At 48.5% G+C, this 21347-nt stretch overlaps 1 protein-coding gene across 1 annotated transcript in view; it reads left to right on the forward strand.

Annotated features, from left to right (window-relative positions):
* Positions 1-21347, forward strand: part of FZD3 (frizzled class receptor 3) — a 63665-nt gene that overhangs the window by 34114 nt on the left and 8204 nt on the right. Inside the window, exons 4-5 of the mRNA XM_066180160.1 lie at positions 1095-1291; positions 3976-4993. Coding sequence (XP_066036257.1) covers positions 1095-1291; positions 3976-4993 — 1215 coding nt within the window. The remainder of the gene's footprint in view (positions 1-1094; positions 1292-3975; positions 4994-21347) is intronic.

The following is a 21347-nucleotide window of genomic DNA, read 5'->3' on the forward strand; positions in this document are numbered from 1 at the left end:
TTTGGAAACTGGGGTTTGTTTTATTCCAGAATCGGGAATCCTGAATGTATTCCAATACTCTCTAATTCCGCTCTCACGGGACTAGCATTGATCTTAACATTGATATCCAAAAGAGATGGTGAGGCTTTGGGTGGTGCTAGGTGCCACAGGGGTTTGGAACCAAACACCGATTAATTCTTGGAGAGTTTTAAGGACAAACCACCAAAAAAACCACCAGGAGCCGAGTGAAGCCGCACTGGGGTGGATTATCGCCACGCACCAGCTTCTGAGACATAAATCCCTGTCCTGTCTGTTTGTCCTTCTTTATCCTTCAGGAACTCTCCGGGCCAGCTGTATTTGCCTAACTCTGGTAGATTTTTCTCCCAGAGCTTCCAAGGAGCGTTGCTCTCACGGATACCCCCAAACCTGTTACAAAGCACCACGGCAGCACGAGACAGCTGTGGTTATTTGTTCTGATTTTTTTAATTTTTCCAGGTTTTGTTTTCCTGGCCATGTGGGAATTGAAATAACTGGGGTAACGTGCGGGCTGGGAATGTTTTCCTTCCACGGGTACACCCTCATGAGAGAACTGAAACCCACCCTCAGGGGAATTTATCCACCTGCGTTCCCAAAACCGCTGAGTTCTGTCCTGCAGCCCTGGTTCCGTGCCTGAGGTGTTGTGGTTTCCTGAAATTCTTTTCCCAGGGAATTTTCAGTAAACAGGAGAGATGTTTTCGTAGCCGTAACTTCGTTATTCATTCCTTTTCCTGGGAGGGATTTCTTCTTGCTGTCCCTCCGCCCCGACCAACGTGAGTGAAGAGGTTTTGCCTTTGTGCCGCCGATCCGATTGGTCTGTGTAGAGCGGTATAAAAGGGAGACACATCCCAAAAACAAAGGAGCCGTTTTCAGCCCCCTGAATCTCGGAGTCTGTGTCGTCGTGGTGTAAAAGTGCCACTGTCCCGATGCTCCGTTCTCCCAACAGCCGGAGAGGTCACGACGAGACAAAGGTCGCGACAAGACAAAAGCGAAATATTCCAGAAAAGTGCTGCTTGCACCTATTGATTTCTCTCTTCTTTTTTTCTTTTTTTTTTTTTTTAAATTTAAATTTTTGTCAGCCCTTCCACCCCATGGTGAACCTGGAATGCTCGCGGGACTTCCGTCCCTTCCTGTGCGCCCTGTACGCCCCGGTGTGCATGGAGTACGGGCGGGTGACGCTGCCCTGCCGCCGCCTCTGCCAGCGCGCCCACACCGAGTGCTCCAAGCTCATGGAGATGTTCGGCGTCTCCTGGCCCGAGGATATGGAGTGCACCAGGTGAGAAAATCCCTTTTCTTTTATTATTATTTCAGGATAAAATTTTACTCCCGTCCAGGATGTTTTATTTTCCGTCGCAAGTTTTCCTTCCTGTTTGCCAGCAGGCCTTTCCTGAGGTGGGGAGTGAGCTCCCGTGGCACCGTGTCTGTAGAACAGGCCACTCTGATGCACCAGCCAAGCTGGTTGTGAGTGACCTGATCAAATATTGTGTTGTGAGCAATACCATCAAACCGCCTGCAGTTCTGCTGTTAGAGCTCTCAGGAATTCGTCAAGGTCACCGAGAAAACGACAGGATCAAAAGTAAGGAGAGGGCCCGAGAAACAACGTCTGCAAAGAACGTCAACCCCGCACAGGGGAAGCACAAGGTGAGGATGGAATCTTGACCAATTAACTGTGCTGAAGGACGCGTGCCCGCCTCAGGAAGAAGCGGCTCAGCCAACCCAGAGATGCGTGCCCACGTAGACAATGAACCTAGAATCTATATCTGCCGCGCAGTGAGAACAACAAACAGCTTCCGTTGAAGTCTTAGCGGTTCTGTTACTCAGTAGCCCGTTTCCCCCTACAAGTTCCTGTTTTTCTGCCCGAGAGATCAGCTGAAAGTTGGCCGGGTTTGATGGGGGTGAAATCTCAACGCTGTTTGCCGAGCTGCAAACAGCTGCGTTCAGCTTTACGTGGCACAAATGAGTTTGCGGGAAAACGATCCAGCGGTGTTCCAAGCTGTTTGAGACAGAATGTGCATGAAATTAAAAGCGGTGACTCCGCGCTTTGTTGTTTTTTATATGTGACTCCAACAGTTAATGAAACGGAGGAGGGCGAACGGGAAGAAATTGTTCACAGTTGGATTGGAGACAATGAAAAACAATTAAAGTTATTTTAGTTAAATAACTCAGAGGATGTTTCTAGGTTACTGAGATTGCTCCAGCCTCTCCGTGGAAACTCCAGCAGTCCTCAGCCTCCAGCCAGAGCTTTATTTACCCAAATATCTCCGTCATAATTCCATTTATTAAAGCTGGTGTCAGCTACGCAAATATCTCCGTCATAATTCCATTTATTCAAACTGGTGTCAGCTACAGAAATATCTCCATCATAATTCCATTTATTCAAACTGGTGTCAGCTACAGAAATATCTCCGTCATAATTCCATTTATTCAAACTGGTGTCAGCTACACAAATATCTCCGTCATATCTCCATTTACTCAAACTAGTGTCAGCTACAGAAATATCTCCGTCATAATTCCATTTATTCAAACTGGTGTCAGCTACGCAAATATCTCTGTCATAATTCCATTTATTCAAATTGGTGTCAGCTACACAAATATCTCCGTCATAATTGCATTTATTCAAACTGGTGTCAGCTACACAAATATCTCCGTCATCATTCCATTTATTCAAGCTGGTGTCAACTACACAAATATCTCCATCATAATTCCATTTATTCAAACTGGTGTCAGCTACACAAATATCTCCGTCATAATTCCATTTATTCAAACTGGTGTCAGCTACACAAATATCTCCGTCATCATTCCATTTACTCAAACTAGTGTCAGCTACAGAAATATCTCCGTCATCATTCCATTTACTCAAACTGGTTGGCAGTGCCGGCTGGAATTTTGGTGTCACCACCTCACTGCCCTGTCTGATAGTGGCGAGTGCAGTTTCTTAGGAAAGGCTTTCAAATGTTTTTAGAACCCTGCTGCCGTGGGCTTGAATTCACAGATCTCCTGTGACGGATTCTGCGTCCTTACCTTCCTTCTCAAAGCCCACGTGGGCTCCTCATCTGTTTCGTTTTCCAACTTATTTCATGGTTTCAGCGTTGAGCTGTGGAATGAGTTTGTGACTAAATAGAATTTCTTGGATTCCCCATTTTTTGGATTGTCTGGTTTTGCTGGTGTCAGCTACAGAAATATCTCCGTCATAATTCCATTTATTCAAACTGGTGTCAGCTACGCAAATATCTCCGTCATAATTCCATTTATTCAAACTGGTGTCAGCTACGCAGATATCTCCGTCATCATTCCATTTATTCAAACTGGTGTCAGCTACGCAAATATCTCCGTCATAATTCCATTTATTCAAACTGGTGTCAGCTACGCAGATATCTCCGTCATCATTCCATTTATTCAAACTGGTGTCAGCTACGCAGATATCTCCGTCATCATTCCATTTATTAATGCTGGTGTCAACTACACAAATATCTCCGTCATAATTCCATTTATTCAAGCTGGTGTCAGCTACACAAATATCTCCGTCATAATTCCATTTACTCAAACTGGTGTCAGCTACGCAGATATCTCCGTCATAATTCCATTTATTCAAACTGGTTGGCAGTGCCGGCTGGAATTTTGGTGTCACCACCTCACTGCCCTGTCTGATAGTGGCGAGTGCAGTTTCTTAGGAAAGGCTTTCAAATGTTTTTAGAGCCCTGCTGCCGTGGGCTTGAATTCACAGATCTCCTGGGATGGATTCTGCGTCCTTACCTTCCTTCTCAAAGCCCACGTGGGCTCCTCATCTGTTTCGTTTTCCAACTTATTTCATGGTTTCAGCGTTGCGCTGTGGGATGAGTCGATAACTAGAATTCCGTGGATTCCCCATTGTTTGGAATGTCTGGTTTTGCTCCGGTTGGTGTCGCACCTAGAAACGAGGTTACCAGTCCTTGTAAATTGTGAGTAAACTCCTCTTTTCAGGTTCCCAGACTGCGACGAGCCCTACCCTCGCCTGGTTGACCTCAACTTGGCCGGCGAGCCCACGGAGGAGGCCCCGATGGCCGTGCAGAGGGATTACGGCTTTTGGTGTCCTCGGGAGCTCAAAATCGACCCCGACCTGGGTTACTCCTTCCTGCGGGTCCGGGACTGCTCCCCTCCTTGCCCCAACATGTACTTCCGCCGGGAGGAGCTGTCCTTCGCCCGCTACTTCATCGGCGTCATCTCCATCGTCTGCCTGTCGGCCACGCTGTTCACCTTCCTCACCTTCCTCATCGACGTCACGCGCTTCCGCTACCCGGAGAGGCCCATCATCTTCTACGCCGTCTGCTACATGATGGTGTCCCTCATCTTCTTCATCGGCTTCCTGCTGGAGGACCGCGTGGCCTGCAACGCCTCCAGCCCCTCGCAGTACAAGGCCTCCACGGTCACCCAGGGCTCCCACAACAAGGCCTGCACCATGCTCTTCATGGTGCTCTACTTCTTCACCATGGCCGGCAGCGTCTGGTGGGTCATCCTCACCATCACCTGGTTCCTGGCCGCCGTGCCCAAGTGGGGCAGCGAGGCCATCGAGAAGAAGGCGCTGCTCTTCCACGCCAGCGCCTGGGGCATCCCGGGCACCCTCACCGTCATCCTGCTGGCCATGAACAAGATCGAGGGCGACAACATCAGCGGCGTGTGCTTCGTGGGCCTTTACGACGTGGACGCGCTGAGGTACTTCGTGCTGGCTCCCCTCTGCCTCTACGTGGTGGTGGGAGTGTCGCTGCTGCTGGCCGGGATCATCTCCCTCAACCGCGTCCGCATCGAGATCCCGCTGGAGAAGGAGAACCAGGACAAGCTGGTGAAGTTCATGATCCGCATCGGCGTCTTCAGCGTGCTGTACCTCGTGCCCCTGCTGGTGGTGATCGGGTGTTACTTCTACGAGCAGGCCTACCGGGGCGTGTGGGAGACCACCTGGATCCAGGAGCGCTGCCGGGAGTACCACATCCCCTGCCCTTACCAGGTGAGCGCGGCGTCGGCTCGGGTTTGGTTCTCCCACCCGACGTTCGGGGGGTTCGGCGTCGGAGCATCCGGGAACTCTGCACACTTGAGACACTTGTAGAAACACGTGGTTTTAGGGTGGTGGGTAAAAGGGTCTGTCTACAGCCACCGGCCTCACCTGGAGGGAAACCCCAAGGAGAAAGGGAGAGAGAGATAAGAGATAAGAGCGAGGAGTGAGGGCAGGGTAAGGGAGGTGAGCGAGGTGAGGTGAGAAGGGAAGGGAAGAGCAGGGTATGCCAGAGAGAAGGATCAGAGGTAAAAGCCAAAGGAGAAGGATCAGAGGTAAAAGCCAAAGGGAAGGGTAAGAGGTAAAAGCAAAAGGAGGAGGATAAGAGGTAAAAGCTAAAGGAGAAGGGTAATAGATAAAAAAAGAGGGAAGGGTAAGAGGTGAAAGCAAGAGAGAAGGATAAGAAGTAAAAACAAAAGGAAAGGATCAGAGGTAAAAACAAAAGGAGAAGGGTCAGAGGTAAAAGGAAAAGGGAAGGGCAAGAGGTAAAAACAAAAGGAGAAGGATAAGAGGTAAAAGCAAAAGAAGGATCAGAGGTAAAAGCAAGAGAGACGGGTAAGAGGTAAAAGCCAAAGGAGAAGGATCAGAGGTAGAGGAGAGCAAGGAGCTCGTTACAATCCCTTCTGTCTCCTTTGGTGCTGAATGTTCCGATTTGCAGTAACCAACCGGCGCGGGGTACAAACCCCACAGGCTTTGCACACAGCCTGTGCGAACTGCTGTGTCACCGTGTCGCTCTGCGTTCTCAACCCTAAAGATCACTTTTTCTCACCTGCCTTTCCCCCGATACCTCGGGGGGCTGCTCCCCAGAGCCCCTTGGTTTGCTCTCACCCGACCCGTCGCCAGTGAATCACTCTCTTCCTTCCTGCCCTGCCTGCTCTCAAAGCCGGCGTTCATTTCTGTTTCGCTCACAGGTTTTGTGTTTTCAGTACTTCTTGTCAGGCAATCGTATTTGCAAGCCTTGCCACTCTCACCTTTGCCGACAGCTCAGAGTCTCAGGTCCCTTCAGGTGGTTTAGAGGGATGAAAGTGGCGGAGTGGTGGATCCGAAGCAGTGGAATCACTTGGAATTTGAGCCGTGGCGTTGATTCCAGAGACCCTTTGGAGCTCTTTCCGCTCAAGGGAGATGTTGAGAGTGGAGTTCTCCCTCCTTTGGCTGGGGTTGTGTCTGTCACAGGTGGCAGCGCTGGTCACACAGAGATTATTTTGCCCTTCCCTCTGGGAACATCCCGCGCCGGGCTCCTCCAGCCTCGGGAAGGGCCCTGAGTCCCACCCCAACAATAAAAGCCTCTTGCTCAAGCAGCGGAAGGTCTGGAGGGAGCAGACCTTGGGGCCACTCGGTGTCAAACCCAAAACACGTCGAATTATTGACTGCAGGGGTAATTTTGAGAAGCCCGGGGGCAGGAGGGGGCTGCGGCTGCCCTTTGGTCCTGGCCAGGTTGGGCTGAGCACCCTGGGGCCTCTCGGGTTTCTTCTTCACCCGAGGTTCAGGTGGCTGAGAGAGTTTTGCCCTCCGAAGGGCCTGAGCCAGACGTGAGAACCAAACGGAGTCCTCAAGGTCTTGTTTCTCGAGGTTTCTCGCGTTGTTTATTATTTCTTGTCTCACAATTCTCTCCGAGCCCGGCCGAGGTCTGTTCTGCTGCTCCGACACAGACAGCTCCCCCCTCGATTATCACTGTCAGATAATTATTTATCATTATTATTACAGATAATTATTCCGTCATCCATTCTTTACAGTTCTGTGCCAACGCCTATCCCCTGTACCCTACTCTGACCCAATCTCCTCAACTCCTTTGTGCCACCGTCACCGGGAGATGGAGGCCGGGGGAGAAGAGGAAAGAACTCGGGGCACCACCCCAAATCCTCCATCTCGTCCCCCCTGCACCTGCATGCTGAGAACCCCGAACGCGCAGAATTTCCCGCCCTGGGATAAACTACACGGCCGTCCGCCGCACCCGTGTGACGGCGATTCCGCTCTCGCTGTTGGAGGATTTTCCCCTGGGCTCAAATCACAGAGTGTGTTTTCCTGGGCTCTGTGCCGGGGGTTTACAACCCCCCTGGACAGACCCCAGACCCCGGGACAGACCCCAGACCCCTGGGCAGACCCCAGACCCCTGGACAGACCCCAAACCCCCTGGACAGACCCCAGACCCCTGGACAGACCCCAGACCCCTGGACAGACCCCAAACCCCCTGGACAGACCCCAGACCCCTGGACAGACCCCAGACCCCTGGACAGACCCCAAACCCCCTGTACAGACCCCAGACCCCTGGACAGACCCCAAACCCCCTGTACAGACCCCAGACCCCTGGACAGACCCCAAACCCCCTGTACAGACCCCAGACCCCTGGACAGACCCCAGACCCCTGGACAGACCCCAGACCCCCTGGACAGACCCCAAACCCCCTGTACAGACCCCAGACCCCCTGGACAGACCCCAAACCCCTGGGCAGACCCCAGACCCCTGGACAGACCCCAAACCCCCTGTACAGACCCCAGACCCCTGGACAGACCCCAAACCCCCTGGACAGACCCCAGACCCCCTGGACAGACCCCAGACCCCCCGGACAGACCCCAAACCCCCCTGGACAGACCCCAGACCCCCTGGACAGACCCCAGACCCCTGGACAGACCCCAGACCCCCCTGGACAGACCCCAGACCCCTGGACAGACCCCAGACCCCCCGGGCAGACCCCAGACCCCTGGACAGACCCCAGACCCCTGGACAGACCCCAAACCCCTGGGCAGACCCCAAACCCCCTGGACAGACCCCAGACCCCTGGACTGACCCCAGACCCCTGTACAGACCCCAGACCCCTGGACAGACCCCAAACCCCTGGGCAGACCCCAAACCCCTGGACAGACCCCAAACCCCCTGGACAGACCCCAGACCCCTGGACTGACCCCAGACCCCTGTACAGACCCCAGACCCCTGGACAGACCCCAAACCCCTGGGCAGACCCCAAACCCCCTGGACAGACCCCAAACCCCCCTGGACAGACCCCAAACCCCTGGACAGACCCCAGACCCCTGGACAGACCCCAGACCCCTGGACTGACCTCAAACCCCCCTGGACAGACCCCAGACCCCTGGACAGACCCCAGACCCCTGGACTGACCTCAAACCCCCCTGGACAGACCCCAGACCCCTGGACTGACCCCAGACCCCTGTACAGACCCCAGACCCCTGGACAGACCCCAGACCCCTGGGCAGACCCCAAACCCCCCTGGACAGACCCCAGACCCCCTGGACAGACCCCAAACCCCCCTGGACAGACCCCAAACCCCTGTACAGACCCCAGACCCCTGGACAGACCCCAGACCCCTGGGCAGACCCCAGACCCCTGGACAGACCCCAAACCCCCTGGACAGACCCCAAACCCCCCTGGACAGACCCCAAACCCCTGTACAGACCCCAAACCCCTGGACAGACCCCAGACCCCTGGACAGACCCCAGACCCCTGGACTGACCTCAAACCCCCCTGGACAGACCCCAGACCCCTGGACAGACCCCAGACCCCTGGACTGACCTCAAACCCCCCTGGACAGACCCCAGACCCCTGGACTGACCTCAAACCCCCCTGGACAGACCCCAGACCCCTGGACAGACCCCAGACCCCTGGGCAGACCCCAAACCCCTGTACAGACCCCAAACCCCCCTGGACAGACCCCAGACCCCTGGGCAGACCCCAAACCCCCCTGGACAGACCCCAAACCCCTGGACAGACCCCAGACCCCTGGGCAGACCCCAGACCCCTGGACAGACCCCAAACCCCTGGACAGACCCCAGACCCCTGGACAGACCCCAAACCCCCCTGGGCAGACCCCAAACCCCTGGACAGACCCCAAACCCCTGGGCAGACCCCAAACCCCAGGACAGACCCCAGACCCCTGTACAGACCCCAAACCCCAGGACAGACCCCAAACCCCCCTGGGCAGACCCCAAACCCCTGGGCAGACCCCAGACCCCTGGACAGACCCCAGACCCCTGGACAGACCCCAAACCCCCCTGGGCAGACCCCAAACCCCTGGACAGACCCCAGACCCCAGGACAGACCCCAAACCCCCCTGGATAGACCCCAGACCCCTGTAAAGATGGGAATTTAAACCGGCCTCGTGACCAGGGCTCGACGGAGCTTATTTTTGGTCGTTGGCTCTCAAACTGAGTTGTCATCAGGTTGTTTTCTGTATTTCTTGTTCATCCGTAGCACTTTTGGGGGGTTTTGATGGCCTGGAGGTTTTGTGCTCGTTTTGTGCCGGGCAACATCTATATAAAACCCGACTTCAAGAGTCTGCTGAAGAAACAACCAGAGCTTGCAGCTCGTCAGCTTTGGCGGGTTTTTGTTTGGGTTTTTTTTTTTTTTTCCAAGAAATTGAGACTTATCCGCTCGGTTTAATTGAGTTATCACAGGAGCAGAAGCCCCTAAGAGCCCTAAGATCAAACTCTCCACCGGTTTATTCAGACGCAGCTGAAAAGGGAGTATTTTCGGGATTAAATGCCTGCTTTTGGGCCAAAGCGGCAGGTTGCGACATTCCTTCGATACTCTCTGCGGCTTGTTTTAAAGGAACTTTTATTTTTTACGGCTGCGCGCAGAGGGATGTTTAAAAATTAACATTTTGCCTCCGCAGCAGTTCAAACGCCGGCTAGAAGCTCACATTTTAGGGCAATAAAATATCACTTAAAGGTTTGGCTTAGGCTTGATAATAATCCTTTTATTACCTTTTAACCCTTTTTTGGGTTTTTTTTTGGTTTTTTGGGGGTTTTTTTCTCCGTTAGGTTTTTATTAGGGCTGGACTCTTCCCTCCCAGCTGATGTTGGAGCATTTTTATGGCAGGAGCCGTGTGCAGTTCCACTGGCTCGATGGAGTCTTCACTGCCGCAGGTTTTAAATCTCTTCAGCCAAAGAGAGAAAAAAAGGGGAAAAAAAACCAAACCAACAAAAAACCGAAACGAGGGGGACGCGTGGCTTTCTCTCGATTCATTCCCGCCGCCAATCTAAATCGAGGGGTCTATAAAATCACGAGGGTTTTGGGGGGTGGGGAGGCAAAATTTGGAGCAGGAAGCTTGTTTTAAACCCGGAATGACGGAAAAACGTGTAGGAAAAGGCTCCTGAGATCCCTGGCAACCCGTTGCCACAACGGCCCGGCGGGAGTCAAAGGAACAATAATGGTTTCGTTCACATCAAATTGGGTCGAAGGACCTGCAGGCCCCGGGGAGGATTAGAGGCGTTGGTTGTTTTTTGGTTTGGGTTTTGGTTTTGCCCTTTTTAACCCCTCCGTTTATGTTTGTTCTACTTTTTTCCTCCCTCAAACTAAACACGCTTCCCACATTAGACCATCCGGGTTTAGAACTGGAGCAGATTTCCCGAAGATGTGGGGCGGGGGGAAAAATGATTTTATCCTTCGCTCATGCTCGTGAAATATATCCCGAGATAAAGGGGAAACGTGGAGTTTTGTGGGGGAATATCCATGAAAATATCTCCCTAAATTAGGGGAAATGTGGAGTTTTGTGGGGGGAATATCCATGAAAATATCTCCCTAAATTAGGGGAAATGTGGAGTTTTGTGGGGGGAATATCCATCAAAACATCTCCCTAAATTAGGGGAAACATGGAATTTGTGGGGGGAATATCCATGAAAATATCTCCCTAAATTAGGGGAAATGTGGAATTTTGGGGGGGGAATACCCATCAAAACATCTCCCTAAATTAGAGGGAAACGTGGAGTTTTGTGGGGGGAATATCCATCAAAATATCTCCCTAAATTAGGGGAAACGTGGAATTTTGGGGGGGGAATATCCATCAAAACATCTCCCTAAATTAGGGGCAAACGCGGAGTTTTGTGGGGGAATATCCATGAAAACATCTCCCTAAATTAGGGGCAAACGTGGAATTTTGGTGGGGAACACAATAAGAGCACATTTTTACGGGGCTTGAACGTTATTTAATTAACCCGCGATGTTTTTGAGGGCGGGCCATCCTAACTGGAGCGCTTCACTCGATCTCCCAGTGGATAAAAGGTTTTGGGTTTTTTTGTGTCTGTGCACAGCTGGGATCGTGGTGGTCGAGGGGTTGGTTTTTTCTTTCCCCCCTCCAACACCAGCAATTCCGAGGTTCAAAATCCACTGGGGCGTGACGTCGTCCTCTCTGCCATGGGAGACGATGCCACGGAAACTCCTGGAAAATTCCCCGTGAGAGGGGAGGGGAGGGGGAGGTGGGAATCTGCAGCTGCTGCCGTGGATTTCTCCTGCCCGCTCCACAGCCAGGCTGGGCTTCAGGTAAAACCCAGAAATTCTGTTTCTTTGCCTGCCTCGACTCAGAGGTATTCCCCAAATCAGGAATATTCCAGCTCCCTTTTTGTGGCAATCACCCACTGTGATTCCTGGCTTCCCTGGGTTTTTCCTGGCTTGACCTGGGTGTGGATCCTCCTGGATTGTTTTTTTTGGTTTTTTTGGCAAATCTGGCAGGCATCCGTTGCTTTCCTTGTGAAATAAAAGATTTCTTTGCCACATGGGGCGGGGGATCAATGTCCCGGTTTTTCCCTCTCCTCGTGGGACAGGGATGGAAGGAGTTTGTGGCGCCCTCAGTGTCCTCTGTGCTCCGAAATCTGGGAGAGAATGGGAAAGGAAATCTCTGCCCAGGCTGGCCTAAAACTGTCCTGACCCACCCTCCTCTCCTTTTACCAAAACTGGGATATTTCTCTTTCTCTGGAGAGGGAAAACAGTGCCTTTGGAATCTGCTTTCAGCCTAGGCATTTGACGTGTCGGGATCCTCCTTTTCTGTCGTTGCCTTCAATAAAAGGAATTAACCCCAAATCACCTCGTGGTTCTCGGGGCAGAGTTTCGCCGTTCTCGCTGAATTCTTTCTCGTTCGTTAGTCGACGTCCAGCTCTCCAAGTTGTCCCTTCGCTCTCTCATTTGCAATTTCTCCCCGGATGTTGACGGAATGGGGCATCCGTCAGGGATTCATCCGTCGGGAGTTCGCGTGGGAATTAAACCAGATCCAATGCCGCTGCGCCGCGATGGAAATCCTGTGCGATCGCTCAGGTTGATGGGGAAGGTCGGGTTGGATTTTAGGGAAAGGTTCCGGTCAGGTTTTTGGAATTCCTGTTGCCGTAAAAAGCTGTGGTTTCCTTTCCATCTGACCCCAGAAGTAAAGGGAAAAAGGGGGGGAAAAAAGAATAAAAATCCCGCAAACTTCGAATTTAATTTACCTGCTGTTCCACGTCCTTGTCCCGCACGGTGATTTAGTCCTTACAAGGAGAGGGAGTGGAGTTTTATTCCTCTTGGAATTAAAAAGGAAAAAAAAAAAAATAAATCAAAATTGGGCCACAGTGACCTGCCCCGGTTTGTGGAAAAAGAAAACTGGGATGAATTTGGCTAAAAAGGGAAACGGAGGCTCAGTGAAGTCTGTCCTCAAGGCTGCTTGTAACGTACGTTTCTCTTACGAGCAGCTGGAGTTCAAAAATCAAGGGGGGGAAAAAAAAATCCGATTTCCTGCGAAGTAAAGAAAGCTGGAGGGTTAATTTATCTCAAATCCAAACCTAAATGGACTCCAGAGCTGCTTCAGGGTCAGACTCAGCACTGAGCTGCTGGGAGACCCTTCCAATTGAGATGTTCAAGAGGAAAAAAAAAAAGAGGAAAAAAAAGGAAAAGAAACCGTTTCAAAGGCATTTGCAGCTGTCCTGGGAGTCCTTGGGAAGAGGAACTGAGCAGTAGGAAGATCAAGAGGTCACCTGGGCTCTTTTCTGGGTGTTTTATTTAATTTGGGGGGTTTTTGCTGCAGAAATCTGGGGGCGTTTCTGGGGGGGGGAGAAGCTGTAGGAGAAGTGTGGGGGGAGGGTTTTGCAGTCAGTCCCCCTTCGAAAAATCAGAATAAACTCATTTAAACTCAGTTTCTCTTGACCAGCCTTGGGTGAATCTTCATAATCGTTCCAGAAAGAAAATGAGGGAAGAGGGGGGTTTGCTTGTTTGGTTTTTTTTTGCCCATTTTTTGAGGACTGGACGTAAATAAGCACCTAAGGTGGAAATTCCTAGGATTTGGGGATCCCGTGGAGGGCTGATTTCACTTTGCTGCCGATGGGGAGGAGTTTTCCTGCAGGGACCGCGAGCACAACTCCTTCCAAAGCCATTTTCACCCAGTTCTTTGAAGCAGTTCCTGCGCTTATCTCTAAATCTGCCCTCTTTTCCTTCTGATCTCCCCTTTAAAAAACAAAAAATTAAAACCGCCTCGGTGCTTTGAAGAACTTAATTACCCTGAGCTGTAAGATGATGTAATAGCGAATATCTCCTTTTTTATATCATCAACAAAAAATAGAAAAATCCCATTTCTCCCCCTTTCCCCCCCCCCCCTCCCCTCTGTTTCGTTCCAAGTCGAGGCCTTGCCGTGGGATGAAGAAAAACGGGATTTTACTGGAGTTTCACCCACTCAGCCCCATCCCTGGCACAAAGCAAACACTTGCCAGTTTATTCCTGCTAAAACGGGTTTTTTTTCAATTACCCCCATTTTTTTCCATTTCCCCCATTTTTCCCCCCATTTTTTCCATTCCCCCCATACTTTTTTCCATTCCCCCCTTTTTTTTTTCCATTTCTCCCATTTTTTCCATTTCCCCCCATTTTTTCCATTTCCCTCCATTTTTTCCCATCCCCCCATTTTTTTCCATTTCCCCCATTTTTTTAATTATCCCCCATTTTTTCCCATCCCCCCATTTTTTCCATCTCTCCCCAATTTTTTTCCATTTCCCCCCATTTTTTCCATTTCCCTCCATTTTTTTCCATCTCTCCCCCAAATTTTCCATTCCCCCCCATTTATTTCCATTTCCCCCCAGTTTTTTCCATTTTCCCCCAGTTTTTTCCATTCTCCCCACTTATTTCCATTCCCCCCATTTTTCCATTTACCCCTATTTTTTTCCATTTCCCCCATTTTTCCCCCCATTTTTCCATTTCCCCCCATTTTTCCATTTCCCCGCCAATTTTTTTCAATTACCCCCATTTTTTTTCAATTCCCCCATTTCCCCCCCATTTTTTCCATTCCCCCCCTACTTTTTTCCATTCCCCCCGTTTTTTTTCCATTCCCCCATTTTTTCCAATTCCCCCCATTTTTTCATTTTCCCCCCATTTTTTCCATTTCCCCCCATTTTTTCCATTCCCCCATTTTTTCCAATTCCCCCCATTTTTTCATTTTCCCCCCATTTTTCTCCATCTCTCCCCATTTATTTCCATTTCCCTCCATTTTTTCCATTTCCCTCCATTTTTCTCCATCTCTCCCCCATTTTTTCCATCCCCCCATTTTTTTTCATTTCCCCCAATTTTTTTTCATCTCTCCCCCATTTTTTCCATCTCTCCCCAATTTTTTTTCATTTCCCCCCATTTTTTCCATTTCCCTCCATTTTTTTTCCATTTCTCCCATTTTTTTTCATTTCCCCCCATTTTTTCCATTTCCCTCCATTTTTTCCCATCCCCCCATTTTTTTCCATTTTCCCCATTTTTTTCAATTTCCCCCCATTTTTTCCAATTCCCCCCATTTTTTCCATTTCCCCCCAGTTTTTTCCATTCCCCCCGTATTTATTTCCATTCCCCCCATTTTTCCATTTCCCCCTATTTTTTTCCATTTCCCCTATTTTTTTCCATTCCCCCCATTTTTTTCCCATTCCCCCATTTTTTCCAATTTCCCCCCATTTTTTCATTTCCCCCCCATTTTTTCCATTCCCCCATTTTTTCCAATTCCCCCCATTTTTCCATTTCCCCCATTTTTACCCCCATTTTTCCATTCCCCCCCAGTTTTTCCATTTCCCCCCCACTTTTTTTAATTACTCCCCATTTTTTTTCCATTTCCCCCATTTTTTCCCCCATTTTTTCCATTCCCCCTCTACTTTTTTCCATTCCCCCCCCCATTTTTTTCCATCTTCCCTCCACTTTTTCCATTCCCCCCCATTTTTTTTCCCATTTCCCCCCCATTTTTTCCCGTTTCCCCCCCATTTTTCCCCCATTTTCCCCCCACCTCCTCCACTCCTCAGTGGTGCTGCCCCCGTGTTTTTCGTTCACGTGAAAGGGAATAAATAAATTCCGGGATTTTCCTCCACCCTCCTCAGTTATCGTTTAGAATTTCCTCCCAGGGTTGAGGTAATGGATTTGCCTAAGTCTGCCCTGAGGAGCCGCTTCTTGTCGGATGCGATTATTCCACCTTAAAGAAAAAGAAAACAAAACAAAGGTGGAGATAAAACCACATTTTTCCACATTAATCTGAATTAGGAGCTGGGTTTCGCTCTCAAACAAACAAAACTTAGCTCGGGACATTATTGACCACGGAACTGGAATGATATATGGAATTTCTCCTGGGTTAAGTGCTTAGGGAAAAAAAAAAATATATATTCAATTAATATTCAATTATTTCCCTGGGATGGGGAATCCAGCACCCCGAAAACTGGATTTGTTTTTGTTTCCGTAAACTGAAGGAAGTTGCTTTAGGATTTGCATTCAGAAATGTATTTTTACTTGTGGTTTGTTTATTTTCTCTAATATGCTCCCGGTTAATAAATGAATAAATCAAGACATTAATAAATTAATAAATCAAGACATCAATACATTAATAAATAATGAAAGGACAAAACAATAAATAAACGAATTAATAAATTAATAAATTAATAAATTAATAAGCTCCTGATTGATAAAATAATATTGTAAATATTATAATTATATATATTTTATAATTATTTAAAATAATTATAAAATATATATATATATAATAATTTTTTCTGTATTATTTTCTACATAGAATGATTTTTTCTGAAACGTTTAAAAATAATCTGTTACGCTCAAAAATGAGCAGGGGATCTATTCTTTTTCCATTTTCACCAGCACGGAACAAAACTTGTATCAAAAACGGAGAAGAAGTGTCCAAACTGATAAGAAATATCAAAACTGATAAGAAATGTCAAAACTGATAAGAAATATCAAAACTGATGAGCTGTGCCCAAAATCAGGCTTTGGCCGACTCACGTTGCTCCTTGTGTTTAAATTTTATGACTTGTCTTATTTTGCATTATTTTATGGGTTTTAAAGCTTGGGTTTATAGGTTTGCAATTTCTTTACGAGTTTAGCAACTTATTTTCATTTTCGCGTGTGAAAATACTTCCATGTGTCCCCCCGCGGCAGCTCTTCAGAGGGAACTGAGAGGACTTTTAGTAGAAATAAGTCATTAATAACTCTCCTTATACTACCTGAATTTACATCAGTGCAGTAGTAGACTATAAAGTTTTCTCAGTTGGTGAAATAACCCTGAGACCAAAATAAATTTTTCAGAGGCTCGGGGATGTGGTTTTTTTCGGCACCCACGCGGTTAAAATTCGTGGGGGGAAATGGATTTTAGCTGGGTTTGGCGTGGTGAGGTGAATCTGGGCTCTCACCTAACCTCCTGGGGGGATAATTTCCCCCCAAATAGCTGTTCCCCGTGAAGACGCTCGTTTTATAAACTTCCATTCCAGGTTTTAAATAAAAATCCGTTTATTTTTAGCTTGGATTAACCCCGGAGCTGTTCCCAACCCGAATCCTGCAGAGTAGCCAGAATTGGTGTCGTGGTTTGATTAAAAAAAAAGGCAAAACGAGCAAGGTTTTTAACCACAATTTGCTTTTTACGGCGACAAAACCCCTCTGCATTCGACCGGAAAACAAATTGTGAGTGTAATCCTGAATCTCACAGCGATGGGAACACTTCGGAAAGCGAGATTCCCTTTGGCTTTTCCGCCCCCCCCCCAAATTTTCCGACAAAGAAAGGATGGGTTAATTTGAATTTCATCGCTTTTTACCCCGAGGGAAAAACCAAACGCTCGGCGTTCTTGCCCCAGAGGAGGGGGACAGGTGCTGTGTTGGATTTGGTTTTTCCCCCTCCGCACACTGCGCACCTCGTGCTCGTTAATTTGTGTTTTCGCCCGTCTCGTCAGGAAAAAACCGGCCGCGATTGATCGTTCCCGGGGGCAGGGGGAGCAAGGAGGGGAAAACAGTCAGGGATTGGTTTTGTAAGCGTTTCAATGAGCGGGTTTTTCCCCCCGGAGGAAGGTGGAAATGGATGTTTTTAACCTCCTTGGCGAGCACCTGCCCACCGTGCTTCCTGTGAGGGAAGCGGCGAGTTCGCCGAGGATTCTTGGATTCTCCGAGGGGAAAAAAAAAACCAAACCAAACCAAAACAACTTGTCTCTTGGATTCTCTGCACCAGCCCAGCAAGATGGGACGGGAATGGAGGGGAGGAAAAAAAAAAAAAAACGGGCTCCAGAAATGACCTTTATTTAATTTGTGATCTTCGTGTCGGACAGAACTCGCTGGGTGAGGCCTCGGTGCAGCTCCAAACGCAGCCCGGATCCTCTGCATCTCCTTTCCTCTTTTCCTTGTCAGCCGGATGGCTCTGAGAGCCTGGATCCGCACAGAAATCCTTCCCTGGGATGGAATTCCCGGAGAATTTGATCCCCGAGAGTGTCCCAGGGCGGGTTGGGGCAGCCTGGGATAAGTGGGAGGCGTCGCGGTTGGAACTGGATGAGCTTTCAGGTCCTTGCTGTGAAAAACGAGCTCCACTCTGTTTAAAAAATGAAACAAACAATTGTAGGTTTAATAAAAATTTAAAAAATAGACAAACGAGGAGAGTGAGGCACGAGGTCAGCCCGTGGCCCCCCCTCACCCTTTTAGGATTCCTGCGGGGAATATTCAATAGATGTTAATCAAACTCTTTTTTTTGGTCTGTTTTAAGTGTTGCCGATCATCTTATCAATAGGTTTGTTTCGTGGCTGGCTCCGCTTGGTCTGGTAACGTGGGGACGAGTGTTCTTCCGAGGTTTTGTGGTTCTTGTGGATAAGAAAAACAGAAAGTTTAACGGGTTTTTTTTAAAAACCTGCTTTAAAAAAATAAAAACAACAAATAATCCTCCCATCACTTCTGCCTTGGTGGTTTAGACGTTACAAAGAAGAGATAAAAGCCCCAATCTTAACCCTCTGGTACAATCAGAAAACACACCTTCATTACCCTTCTAAACTCTCATTAATAAAACATAACGCGGGACAATTATACATGCAGCCGTAGTGTTAAATATTTACCAAAACCCAGCTGTATCAAATGCATTTATAACGTTTTCAACTCAAACCGCTCCGAAACTCCACGAAAACGCCGAGTTCTGGCGTCCCTGGAGCGCGCCAACCCCTCTTACATCCCCCGGGGATGCCATCAGGTGTGGAGGGAAACGGAATTCTGGAATTCACCAGAATTCTCCTCCCTCTGGGGAAAGTTCTCCTCTCTCAGGGCCTTCCACTCCTTGTGTCTGGGGTTCAGAACCGGCAGGTTTTTTATCGAAAAAGAAGGATATTATCCCATTTTTTTTAAGGCCCAGAGGGGATCTGTCTCTGGGTTTGGGCTTTCCAGTGTGAAGGGGGAGTTTCGGAAGCCTTTCGGTGCAGGATTGTGAGGGGAGCGTTGAGGTTCAGAGACACTGCGAAGGGTCTGGCCACGGTGCTGTGGAAAAAAAAAAAACAAGTTTCACTCTCTTTAAAAAAAAATTCATGAGTTTAATAAAAATGAGAAATAGGCGATTAGGAGACATGAGGGCTGGGGTGCTTCATCGGAAAGCACGCACTTCTCTTTTCAGTTCCGGTGTTTGAAGGATTGCTGATTTACATATTCAATCGATATCAAAACAATCTTTTCTGTTTCACGTTTCCCCAGTCGTCCTATTCGATGGGTTTATTTGTGGGTGTCTCCGCTGTGGCTGGTAACGTGGGTCTTGGCTGTTTTTATTTTGATTAAGAAAACCAGAAATCCAGCGGCCTTCACGCAAGGCGACGACTCCTCCCTTATGATTTTTTTGGCTTTGCTCAGTTTCAGATGTCACAGAGGAAAAAACTTTTTCTGCTTTTCACGCTGCGACACAATCAGAAAACGCACCCATCACCTTTCTAAGCTCCACTAACAAAACGCAATCGCAGCGCAATTCCCTGGAGTATCCATTCCAGCGTTTGCCAAAAGGCAACTTTACAACCGGCATTTAGAGCAGCGCCGAGTGGGGAGACAGAAGAGATGACGGAATTAAATCCCTCGCTAGATGCTCCCAGTTATTGTTTCAGCTGGTACACGGGAATGCGAATGCTAAAATCGGGTTTAGGAGGGTTTTTTGGGGTTTTTTTTTTTCCCCCTCGCTGGCTGCGTCAAGCAGTGGAATTCAGTCTCTGAGAGTGAGGGATCGCCCTTCTGATGGCATTCCCACATTCCCGTCTCTGGCAAAAAAATGGGAAAATTGTTATTTCGTGGCTGCCTGACAGCAAAAAGTGATAATTGTTATTTCATAGCTGCTTGGCAAAAAATGGGACAATTTTTATTTCATAGCTGCTTGACAAAAAATGGGACAATTTTTATTTCATAGCTGCTTGACAAAAAATGGGACAATTTTTATTTCATAGCTGCTTGACAAAAAATGGGAAAATTGTTATTTCATAGCTGCTCGACAAAAAAATGGGAAAATTTTTATTTTATAGCTGCTTGACAAAAAATAGGAAAATTTTTGTTTCATAGCTGCTTGACAAAAAATGGGAAAATTGTTATTTCATAGCTGCTTGATAAAAAATCGGAAAATTTTTGTTTCATAGCTGCTTGACAGCAAAAGTGATAATTGTTATTTCACAGCTGCTTGAGAGCAAAAGTGATAATTTTTATTTCATAGCTGCTTGGCAAAAAAAAAAAAGGGAAAATTTTTATTTCATAGCTGCTTGACAAAAAAGTGACAGTTTTTATTTCGTCGCTGCTCGGGCTCTGTTTTCAGATAAAACGGGCATTTTGTTGGTGTTCCACAACTCGGAGTTCCCGCAGGACCGGAAGGTGAGCTCGGTGCCTCCTGCAGGGCCGGTTTCAGGGGAATCGCTGTCCCGCGGGGTCTGCGGTTAATGCTGAAATCCCAACCTGGGCTGCTGAGGTTGCTGGAAGGTGTTTTAGGATCAAATCCCCTCTCAGACCCTCTCCTCTGAAAGCAGAGGATCTACAACTCCCTTGGCTGAGTAAATCGTTGGCCAGGGGATAACGGAGAGATGCCGCGTTCTCCCTAATAAAAATTAACCGTAGTCTACCCAAAATTATTTTTTTTTAATGCAATTTACTTTGCGACCCCCCCAAAAAACGCGGCGGTGCCTCCAGCACACCTTGCTGAAATACCCTTAAATCTGAAATGGCAGCTTCATCGCCATGCATTTATCAGCGCGAGCAAGAGCAAACCGAATTCCTTCACGGGACGGTTTGGGTTGGAAGGGCGACCTCGTTCCAGGGATTCCACAGACAGATTTCTCAGTCTGTGCTGCTGAGAAGGTGCTTTTTTTAAATATTTATTCCTGAGCGAATTCCAGCCTGGAAACTGCCAGCAGAGCTTCGTTGCCTTGTGTTTCTATATTAAATAAAAAAAAGAAGAAGAAGAAGAGAGGAAATCCTGCACGGAGAGCTCACGCCCGTGATTTTTCCCTCCCGTGGCAGGGCCCTTGGGATGAGATGAGCTTCAAGGGCCCTTTCCAACCCAAACCGTTCTGGGGAGTCGCTGCAATAAATAAATAAATGAATAAAACCCTGCAGTTTCTGCTCCCCGTTGTCACTGGGGCTGTTACATAGCACGAGGCAGCAGCTCTGAAGGGTTTTGCGGAAAAGCGGGAAAGGATTTTGGTTTGAAATCGTCCTGATTTAAATCGTTCATTTCAGCTCCTCCTCCCTGCCTCCCTCAGGGACGTTTCTTAAATAAACCAACGGTTCACTCAGGTACAAATACCAACAGAGTCAGGCGGTGCTCAGAGGAATTTGCTTTTAAACCCAACGGCGTTTACCTCACAACCTGAATTTTCGAAAGCACGTCGTGAGTTTATTGATTTTGGCCTCGTTCATTGGTTGTTCCCTGCGTCGTCTCCTCTCTCCGCGAAGATAAATCGAAACCAGGGATCCTGTCCAGTCTTCCCTTTTCAACAGTGCTTCTGCTGCCTGCTCAAGGTTCCATTCCCTTGCGGGGAAGAATTGATTGTAAATAAGGAGCCAGATCACGATCATGGAGGCTTTCGGAAAATATTTTGCGTTTTTGGCAAAATTCGGTACACGGGTACAACCTCCTGGAACAACACCCAGAACCAGTTCGGTTTTTGTTTTTCTTTTTCCCCTCCCCAGATTGAAAATCCAAAGTCAAATCATGCCCTGTGCCAGGGGCATTTCCCAGAAATATTGGGATATTCCAGGTACGTTCCAATTATTGCCGAGGGGCGACGCGGCTTCCGCTGGTTTGATCCAGCAAACCCAGCAATCCCTGGGTCGATATTTCGTTTTA

Source organism: Chamaea fasciata, unplaced genomic scaffold, assembly GCF_029207755.1.
Source record: "Chamaea fasciata isolate MVZ Bird 193981 ecotype frontalis unplaced genomic scaffold, bChaFas1.0.hap1 SCAF_3, whole genome shotgun sequence".
Classification (NCBI taxonomy): Eukaryota; Metazoa; Chordata; class Aves; order Passeriformes; family Sylviidae; genus Chamaea; species Chamaea fasciata.